This window comes from Rana temporaria, chromosome 5 (assembly GCF_905171775.1).
Source record: "Rana temporaria chromosome 5, aRanTem1.1, whole genome shotgun sequence".
NCBI classification, from domain to species: domain Eukaryota; kingdom Metazoa; phylum Chordata; class Amphibia; order Anura; family Ranidae; genus Rana; species Rana temporaria.
Window position 1 is genome coordinate 426,934,813 of NC_053493.1, and position 11,131 is coordinate 426,945,943.

At 47.2% G+C, this 11,131-nt stretch overlaps 1 protein-coding gene across 1 annotated transcript in view; it reads left to right on the forward strand.

Moving 5' to 3' along the window:
- Window positions 1–4,584: 4,584 nt before the first annotated feature.
- Window positions 4,585–11,131, forward strand: part of NOS3 (nitric oxide synthase 3) — a 128,386-nt gene continuing 121,839 nt past the window's right edge. Inside the window, exon 1 of the mRNA XM_040355413.1 lies at window positions 4,585–4,672. Within this exon, the coding sequence (XP_040211347.1) occupies window positions 4,632–4,672 (41 nt within the window). The 5' untranslated portion in view covers window positions 4,585–4,631. The remainder of the gene's footprint in view (window positions 4,673–11,131) is intronic.

Sequence of the window (11,131 nt, forward strand, 5' to 3'; positions counted from 1 at the left end):
TCGGTGTAACGAGGTTCCTGAATCAGGAGCACTCGTTACACCGGAGCAAGTAAGCCCTTGCGCCGCGCAACTATGGTTGCGCGGGCGCAAGTGCTTCTTGAATCTGGGCCATAGACTGTTGAGGTGTTAATTAAGTCTGGCTCCTAAGATATTTCATTGTGTTATGCTAACTAACCCTGTATTGTGTGAAAGTTCTACTGATGCTAATATGTGTTGTGCACACTCTAATGGTCAGACGTCTGCCATGTCAGCTATAGTAATTGACTCCTGTAGATTCGGTGCCAGAAAGTCTGACCTTTCAGGTGTAGCGGATTAGCATGTCAATTATGTTTACTAAAGGAATGTGTTTTGTGTAACAGGTGAGGATAACTTATCGCAGAGACAGACTGTCTGGGTAATGATTAGTAATTAGCTCATCTGAATGTCATTATCTAACGGAATGTGTATTGATGCCCCATTGTGTGATGTTGGGGGTGGAGTGTGTCATTGTCCCTTTTCTTACCGCAGCTTAACTGTATATAAGAAAGCTAAGTTTACCATTAAAGTGTCATTCATTTTGGAACCAGAGACAGAGCTGTGTGTGTCTCGTTTCTGGGGGAAATCCAATGGGTCCTGTCTGCTGGATTGTTGGAGTGTCGGATAAGCTGTCTTGGGTTGGTGGAATGGAATATCGTAAACGGTGTTAACCCCTGACCGTTACATACACCAATCCCCCCTCTGTCCTTCTATTATACCCCAATCCGCCCTCTGTCCTTCTATTATACCCCAATCCTCCCTCTGTCCCTCTATTATACCCCAATCCTCCCTCTGTCCTTCTATTATACCCCAATCCTCCCTCTGTCCCTCTATTATACCCCAACCCTCCCTCTGTCCTTCTATTATACCCCAATCCGCCCTCTGTCCTTCTATTATACCCCAATCCTCCCCTCTGTCCTATTATACCCCAATCCCCCCTCTGTCCTTCTATAATACCCCAATCCCCCCTCTGTCCTTCTATTATACCCCAATCCCCCCTCTGTCCTTCTATTATACCCCAATCCCCCCTCTGTCCTTCTATTATACCCCAATCCGCCCTCTGTCCTTCTATTATACCCCAATCCCGCCTCTGTCCCTCTATTATACCCCAATCCCGCCTCTGTCCCTCTATTATACCCCAATCCACCCTCTGTCCTTCTATTATACTCCAATCCCCCCTCTGTCCTTCTATTATACCCCATACCCCCCTCTGTCCTTCTATTATACCCCAATCCCCCCTCTGTCCTTCTATTATACCCCAATCCTCCCTCTGTCCTTCTATTATACCCCAATCCTCCCTCTGTCCTTCTATTATACCCCAATCCCCCCTCTGTCCTTCTATTATACCCCAATCCCCCCTCCGTCCTTCTATTATACCCCATACCCCCCTCTGTCCTTCTATTATACCCCAATCCCCCCTCTGTCCTTCTATTATACCCCAATCCTCCCTCTGTCCCTCTATTATACCCCAATCCCCCCTCTGTCCTTCTATTATATCCCAATCCTCCCTCTGTCCTTCTATTATACCCCAATCCTCCCTCTGTCCCTCTATTATACCCCAATCCCCCCTCTGTCCTTCTATTATATCCCAATCCCCCCTCTGTTCCTCTATTATACCCCAATCCCCCCTCTGTCCTTCTATTATACCCCAATCCCCCCCTCCCTCTGTCCTTCTATTATACCCCAATCCCCCTCTGTCCTTCTATTATACCCCAATCCCCCCTCTGTCCTTCTATTATACCCCAATCCCCCCTCTGTCCTTCTATTATACCCCAATCCCCCCTCTGTACTTCTATTATACCCCAATCCTCCCTCTGTCCTTCTATTATACCCCAATCCTCCCTCTGTCCCTCTATTATACCCCAATCCCCCCTCTGTCCTTCTATTATATCCCAATCCCCCCTCTGTTCCTCTATTATACCCCAATCCCCCCTCTGTCCTTCTATTATACCCCAATCCCCCCCTCCCTCTGTCCTTCTATTATACCCCAATCCCCCTCTGTCCTTCTATTATACCCCAATCCCCCCTCTGTCCTTCTATTATACCCCAATCCCCCCTCTGTCCTTCTATTATACCCCAATCCCCCCTCTGTACTTCTATTATACCCCAATCCTCCCTCTGTCCCTCTATTATACCCCAATCCCCCCTCTGCCCTTCTATTATACCCCAATCCCCCCTCTGTCCTTCTATTATACCCCAATCCCCCCTCTGTCCCTCTATTATACCCCAATCCCCCCTCTGTCCTTCTATTATATCCCAATCCTCCCTCTGTCCTTCTATTATACCCCAATCCCCCCTCTGTCCTTCTATTATACCCCAATCCTCCCTCTGTCCTTCTATTATACCCCAATCCTCCCTCTGTCCTTCTATTATACCCCAATCCCCCCTCTGACCTTCTATTATAACCCAATCCCCCCTCTGTCCTTCTATTATACCCCAATCCCCCCTCTGTCCTTCTATTATATCCCAATCCTCCCTCTGTCCTTCTATTATACCCCAATCCTCCCTCTGTCCTTCTATTATACCCCAATCCTCCCCCTGTCCTTCTATTATACCCCAATCCCCCTCTGTCCTTCTATTATACCCCAATCCCCCCTCTGTCCTTCTATTATACCCCAATCCCCCCTCTGTCCTTCTATTATACCCCAATCCCCCCTCTGTACTTCTATTATACCCCAATCCTCCCTCTGTCCCTCTATTATACCCCAATCCCCCCTCTGTCCTTCTATTATACCCCAATCCCCCCTCTGTCCTTCTATTATACCCCAATCCTCCCCTCTGTCCTTCTATTATACCCCAATCCCCCCTCTGTCCTTCTATTATACCCCAATCCCCCCTCTGTCCTTCTATTATACCCCAATCCCCCCTCTGTACTTCTATTATACCCCAATCCTCCCTCTGTCCCTCTATTATACCCCAATCCCCCCTCTGTCCTTCTATTATAACCCAATCCCCCCTCTGTCCTTCTATTATACCCCAATCCCCCCTCTGTCCTTCTATTATACCCCAATCCCCCCTCTGTCCTTCTATTATACCCCAATCCCCCCTCTGTTCTTCTATTATACCCCAATCCCCCCTCTGTCCTTCTATTATACCCCAATCCCCCCTCTGTCCTTCTATTATACCCCAACCCCCCCTCTGTCCTTCTATTATACCCCAATCCTCCCTCTGTCCTTCTATTATACCCCAATCCCCCCTCTGTCCTTCTATTATACCCCAATCCCCCCTCTGTCCTTCTATTATACCCCAATCCCCCCTCTGTCCCTCTATTATACCCCAATACCCCCTCTGTCCTTCTATTATACCCCAATCCCCCCTCTGTCCTTCTATTATACCCCAATCCCCTCTCTGTCCTTCTATTATACCCCAATCCCCCCTCTGTCCTTCTATTATACCCCAATCCCCCCTCTGTCCTTCTATTATACCCCAATCCCCCCTCTGTCCTTCTATTATACCCCAACCCCCCCTCTGTCCTTCTATTATACCCCAATCCTCCCTCTGTCCTTTTATTATACCCCAATCCCCCCTCTGTCCTTCTATTATACCCCAATCCCCCCTCTGTCCTTCTATTATACCCCAATCCCTCCTCTGTCCCTCTATTATACCCCAATACCCCCTCTGTCCTTCTATTATACCCCAATCCCCCCTCTGTCCTTCTATTATACCCCAATCCCCCCTCTGTCCTTCTATTATACCCCAATCCCCCCTCTGTCCCTCTATTATACCCCAATACCCCCTCTGTCCTTCTATTATACCCCAATCCCCCCTCTGTCCTTCTATTATACCCCAATCCCCCCTCTGTCCCTCTATTATACCCCAATCCCCCCTCTGTCCCTCTATTATACCCCAATCCCCCCTCTGTCCCTCTATTATACCCCAATCCTCCCCTCTGTCCTTCTATTATAACCCAATCCCCCCTCTGTCCCTCTATTATACCCCAACCCCCCCTCTGTCCTTCTATTATACCCCAATCCCCCCTCTGTCCCTCTATTATACCCCAATCCTCCCCTCTGTCCTTCTATTATACCCCAATCCCCCCTCTGTCCTTCTATTATACCCCAATCCCCCCCTCTGTCCTTCTATTATACCCCAATCCCCCCTCTGTGTAATAAACTTCTGTCATTGTTGTAGTTTCATCCTTCTATTGTCTTTTTCCGTCTCCATTGTTACATCTCAGTGCTGCTGATCTTCTGCAGCCTCTTTACAGTCACTTCATGTCTATATACACGCTGTTGATGGCTGCATGTCATTTCTCAGGGCAGGTTTCCTGAAGGTGACAACAGTGGTCCATGTCTCTGTAACGCGTGTTGTCATGTAGGTTCCCTCGGAAACCAATATGACACCGCAAGGAGAATAACTGGGAGACAGGGGCGGAGAGTTGTCACCCTATACAGGAAGTGACCAATCAAGGATCCCGGGGGGATTATTTTAATGAATAGTGAAAATGACAAGAACATGTTAAATCCTCTGTGAGAGTTTAGTGATTGGGAGAGGAGAGGTGTAAGGGAGGGGGGGCGTGGCTGCCTCTGGGGGCTCCGCCCACACCTGGCTCCTCATACACCTGAGAGACGCGGAGGGAGGAGAGCCAGATACAGGACGGAGCCCTGCAGGGGAAGATGGTGGACCCCGTGTCCCCGGAGCCCCAATCTCCAGACAGGTAGGTCCATTCTTCATTCATAGAACTGGAGGGGGGGACAGCGCATGCTCCCGCCGCACCAGATCCGCCCCCCGGGGTCCCCGTTATATGAGGACTCTATAGAAGAATTACTCTGCACACATTTTATTTTATCTCCCCATATCCTCCCCATTCTCATCCCTGGACAAGGGGTTGTGCCCACCTGAGCGTTCTCCTACGGAGGAGAAATTCCGACTCGTCACCCCTTTAGCTGGCCGGTGGCCATACACTGTAAGATCTTCACGCGAACGTTCGCACAAAGATTGTTCATCAGAACGTTCGATAATTCCGCCATCGTCATCTATAGAAATGTCCCATGAGAGTCCGGAAAATGTTACTTCACTTCCCATGACATTCAGTGAAAAGATAAAAAAACAATTCCGCGCCCAAAAAAAAAAAAATATTCATATATAATATTAACCACTTGTCCACCGCGCCTATTTTGGCACTTTTCTCCTTCATGTAAAAATCACAATTAATCAGAACCCCCCAAACATTATATATATTTTTTTAGCAGACACCCTAGGGAATAAAATGGCGGTCATTGCAACTTTTTTCTCGCACGGTATTTGCACAATAATTTTTCAAACGCCTTTTTTTGGGGAAACAAACGGTTTCATGACTTAAAAAATAACAAAACAGTAAAGTTAGCCCAATTTTTATTTTTATATTGTGAAAGACGACATTACGCAGAGTAAATAGATACCTAACTTGTCACGCTTTAAAATTGCGCACACTCGTGGAATGGCGCCAAACTTCGGTACTCAAAAATCTCCATAGGCGACCGTTTAACATTTTTTTTACAGGTTACAATTTTCGAGTTACAGAGGAGCTCTAGTGCTAGGATTGTCGCACACGCTCTAACGCACGCGACGATACCTCACTTGTGGGGTTTGAACGGCGTTTACATATGTGGGCGGGACTTGCATGCGCATTCGCTTCTGCGCGCGAGATAACGGGGACAGGGGCGTTTTGAAAAAAATAATGTTTTTAATTTTATTTTACTTTTTTTTTTACACTTTTTGTTTACATTTTTTTTGATCACTTTTATTCCTATTACACGGAATGTAAACATCCCTTGTAATAGGAATCAGTGTGACAGGTCCTCTTTATGGAGAGAGGCGGGGTCAATAAGACCTCCCCCTCCCCCCACATCTCTCCTCCAGGCTTACAAGCATGAAATTGGTGGAAAAAAAAATCACAGATCACATGCCGACAGCCGCGATTGCGGCTTTGTTTACTTCCAGGTACCGGGCGTGACGTCATAACGTCGCGCTCGGGCCTCCGACGGTCATAGAGATGACTGGTGACCATCTGGTCACCAGTCTTATGCATCTCTATGCTTTTCAGGCAGCGCCGGCCGATTCGCTCTCCGGGCCCCCCGATGGCACGGGAGAGCCCGGAGAAGCACCGGATGGCGGCGGGAGGGGGGGACGTTCCCTCCCGCTGCCTATAAGAACGATCAAGCGGCGGAACCGGATGACAACCGCCGCTTTGATCGATCTTATCGTGCACAGAATCGGCGGCTGAAGACGGCGATATCTGAATGTAGCTTCCCCCATCATTCAGATATCATCGCACAAAGTCGAGGAAGTCGTATGACGTCCACCGGTGGACAAGTGGTTAAACAATAATTTGGGTGCCCATGTAAAGGTCTCAAACACACAATTAGCTAGATTCAGAGACGTTTACGCCGGCGTATCAGTAGATACGCCGTCGTAACTCTGAATCTACGCTGTCGTAAATTTAAGCGTATTCTGGAAACCAGATACGCTTAAATTAGGCTAAGATACGAGCGGTGTAAGTCTCCTACGCCGTCGTATCTTAGGGTGCAATATTTACGCTGGCCGCTAGGTGGCGCTTCCGTTGATTTTGGCGTAGAATATGCAAAAGAGCTAGATACGCGGATTCAGCGCCCGGCGCATTTTTTTACATCGTTTACGTATGGCTTTTTCCGGCGTAAAGTTAGTCGAACAAAAAAGTTGGCCTAGTCAATGTTAAGTATGGACGTCGTTCCCGCGTCGAATTTTGAAATTTTTACGTCGTTTGCGTAAGTCGTCCGTGAATGGGGCTGGACGTAATTTACGTTCACGTCGAAACCAATACATCCCTGCGGCGTACTTTGGAGCAATGCACACTGGGAGATGTCCACGGACAGCGCATGCCGTCAATCACGTCGGGTCACTAGTCATTAACATAAAACACGCCCCCCTGTTCATCATTTGAATTAGGCGCGCTTACGCCGGCCCATTTACGCTACCCCGCCGTAACTTAGGAGGCAAGTGCTTTGTGAATACAGCACTTGCCTCTCTGACTTACGGCGGCGTAGCGTATATGCGATACGCTACGCCGCCTCAAAATTAAGCCAGTCTCTCTGAATCTCTCTGAATCTGGCTAAATCTGTCCTGTTGTACGTAATCAATCAATCAATCAATAGTAAATAATAAAGTCCCATTGGTGCAAACAAAGATACAACATCAATGCTGGAATCTCCTCTAGATATATTTCTTTCTGCGATACAGAGACCGTCTCCGGTGGTGCAAACCTCACCGATCTTCCTGGATAATTCGTACGACACCCAATGTGCATAAGTAGTGAATTGTACTTACCTCACCTGGTTGACCTCTTTAGTGAAAAAGACGGTCAGATGCGCTTGAGCAGGATAATGACTGGAGCATGTACGATACCTCACCCTCGGAATGTTGAGATTTTAGAACATGGAATACAAACAGAGAGCATCTATAGTGCAACGCTATTTTATTAAAATGGAATAAAGACACCAGCCAATTGGCTACTCACATGAAAAGTGCCCTTCTCCCGGCACTGGGGCGGCAAGCTTTGATAAAAAAAAAACACTGGCTCTCCCACCACCAGCTGCTGACACTATCCAGACAATCGTGAAGTGATGTAGGACATAGTACACGTGAGCAGGTTCTGCCGCCGACGTACGTTTCGTATAGTTACGTTTTTAAGGGGCCCATGACATTGTTGTAGATTTTAACGTTTGATTTCAAGCTGATGGAAGTGATTGGGATTCTTTGATTCAAAGTTTCAATTTAATTTGATGAGATCAGGGCCGCCATCAGGGGGGGTACAGGCAGTACACCTGTAAGGGGCCCGGAGGTCCCCAGGGGCCCGGATGGCAACCCCCTTTTTTTTATAGAAATATATATATATTTTTTAATTGTTTATTTTTATTATATATATATATATATATATATATATATATATATATATATATATATATATATATATATATTAAAGGGCCCAGAAGTCTCCAGGGCCCCAGATGGCAACCCCCCCTTTTTTTTATAAAAAAAAATACTTTTTTTTATATATTTTTTTTCTTTTCATTTCTTTTTTCTTTATATATATATATATATACGGTATATATATATATATATATATATATATATATATATATATATATATATATATATATATATATATATATATTTTTTTTTTTATTAAAGGGCCCAGGGGCAACCCCCCCTTTTTTTTTAGTTATTTTTTATAAATGTTTATTTATTTATTTTTTATATAGGGCCCATAGGTTCCCAGGGGCCCAGAGATCCCCAAAGCCCCGGATGGCAACCCCCCCTTTTTTTATAAAACAAAATTACATTTTTTTTATATTTTTCTTTTTTTATTTCTTTTTTTCTTGTTTCTTTTTATTTCTTTTTTTTTTTTATATATGTATTTTTTTTTATTAAAGAGCCCAGAGGTCCCCAGGGCCCTGGATGGCAACCCCCCCTTTTTTTTTTTTATAATTTTTTTATATATATATATTTTTATTATTAAAGGGCCCGGAGGTCCCCAGGGTCCCAGATGGCAACCCCCCCCCCCTTTTTTTTATATGTATATTTTACCTTATTTTTTATTTTTTTTGTAAGGGCCCCACTTTCCAATTCTCTCAATTAGCAGCGGCACCCCCCCTTCTGAATTCTGGCAGGGCGTGGCCGGTGTCCTGTCAAGTTCTCCAACCCGTCAGAAACTTCAACCGCGTAACTTCCGGTTTATTTAACACGAAGTGGTGGTCGGACACGACGCCGGCAAAGAGTCCGTTGCAGGATATTATGAACGGAAATTCTTCCTCCTCTCCGATACTAGCCAACAAAATGGCCGCCTCAGAGGCGGCGACAACTTTTTCTGCGTTGGCCGCTGTGCTCTCTTCCCGTACCGGACTCTACTCGGTTGTCGGTCTCCAACCACCAATTTGTCATGAAACCTCCGATTACTTGCGCCTCGTTCACGCGATTGGAAGTCAGACGGACTTTTTTCAGCGGATATTCCGACCGTGTGTGGGCCCCATCGGACATTTTTCCTTCGGAATTTAGTAAGAGAACATGTTCTCTTTTTTTTCCCGACGGAAACAATGGGGTGGATTCAGGTAGGGGCGCGCACTACTACGGAGGCGCAGCGTACCGTTTTTACGCTACGCCTCCGTAAATTACGTGCGCTACGCTTCATTCACAAAGCAGTAGCTCCGTAAATTGCGCGTGCGCTCCGTAAAACTTCCCAGCGTAAGCGCGCGAAATTTAAATGATCCCGTAGGGGGGCGTGGATCATTTAAATTAGGCGCGTTCCCGCGCCGAACGTACTGCACATGCTCCGTCGGGAAACTTTCCCGACGTGCATTGCGGTAAATGACGTCCCAAGGACGTCATTTGCTTCAAAGTGAACGTGAATGGCGTCCAGCGCCATTCACAAATCGCTTACGCAAACGACGTAATTTTTAAAAATCGCGACGCGGGAACGACGGGTATACGTAGCATTGGCTGCCCCTGCTAATAGCATGAGCAGCCTTATGCAGAAACCAAAATGCGAGCGCAGGGCGCGCGTACGGTTGTGAATCGGCGTGAGTATGCAATTTGCATACTCTACGCTAACCACTACGGGAACGCCACCTAGCGGCCTGCGTAAGAATGCAGCCTAAGATATGCGTGGCATAAGAGCCTTATGCCAGGCATATCTTAGGCTGTAGTCGGCGTATCGACCTTTCTGAATACAGAAAAGTCGATGCGCCGGCGCAACTAAGCGATTGCGCTGCGTATCTATGGATACGCAGACGCAATTGCTTACTGAATCTACCCCAATGTATCTATCGGAAATTCCGTCCGTCTGTAGGGAACTCCGACGGAGAATAAAAACACGCATGCTCAGAATCAAGTCGACGCATGCTCGGAAGCATTGAACCTCATTTTTCTCGTCTCGTCGTGGTGGTGTACGTCGCCGCGTTCTTGACGGTCGGAATTTGATGTGACAGTGTGTTTGCAAGAAAGCTTGTACGGCACCACCCCCCCCGCACCCCCCACGCTACGCCACTGCATTGGTGTGCCATGGCGCTAATATCACATGACTTCAAAATGTGGAATGTTTGGGGGGGCTTTAACCAATCTTCAGGCCTAAAATGTTGTGGAAGCTACCGCACATGTGTCGAAGTCGTTTCGAGCATGCGCGGGTTTCCACTGCGACAGGTAAGTATACACACTCTCGAGGAACCTGAAAGCCTCGTACACACGCTCGGTGCGCCACCTACAGGACCGTAATATAGCCGGAGAGAGATGTGATGGAAGTTTTGGTTGGGGTTGCACACCCCTGAACTCTATAAAGAGTTCACCCCTAAACCCTGCATTTTGTATGTAGCGCACCCCTGAACTCTGTATGTGGCACACCCTGCACTCTGCACGTATTGCACCCATGAATCCTGAACTCTGCACTCTACATAGTGCACCCCTGAACTCTGCACTCTGAATATATCGCACCCCTGAATCCTGAACTCTGCACTCTACATAGTGCACCCCTGAACTCTGTATGTGGCACACCCTGCACTCTGTACATAGCGCTCCCCTGAATCCTGAACTCTGTACTTAGTGCACCCCTGAACTCTGTACTCTGTACAGAGCTCTCCCCTGAACACGGCACTTTGTACGTAGTGCACTCCTGAACTCTGCACTCTGTACTTAGTGCTCCCCTGAGCCCTGCACTCTGTACATAGCACACCCCTGAACTCTGCATTCTGTACATAGCACACTCCTGAACCCTGGACTCTGCACGTAGCACACCCCCGAACTCTGCACTCAGTATATAGCGCACCCCTGAATCCTGAACTCTGTACTTAGTGCACCCCTGAACTCTGTACATAGCGCACCCCTGAATCCTGAACTCTTTACTTAGTGCACCCCTGAACTCTGCACTCTGTACATAGCGCTCCCCTGAATCCTGAACTCTGTACATAGCACACCCCTGAATCCTGAACTCTGTACTTATTGCACCCCTGAACACTGCACTCTGTACATAGCGCTCCCCTGAACACGGCGCTTTGTATGTAGTGCACTCCTGAACTCTGCACTCTGTACTTAGTGCACCCCTGAGCCCTGCACTCTGTACATAGCACACCCCTGAACTCTGCACTCTGTACATAGTGCACCCCTGAGCCCT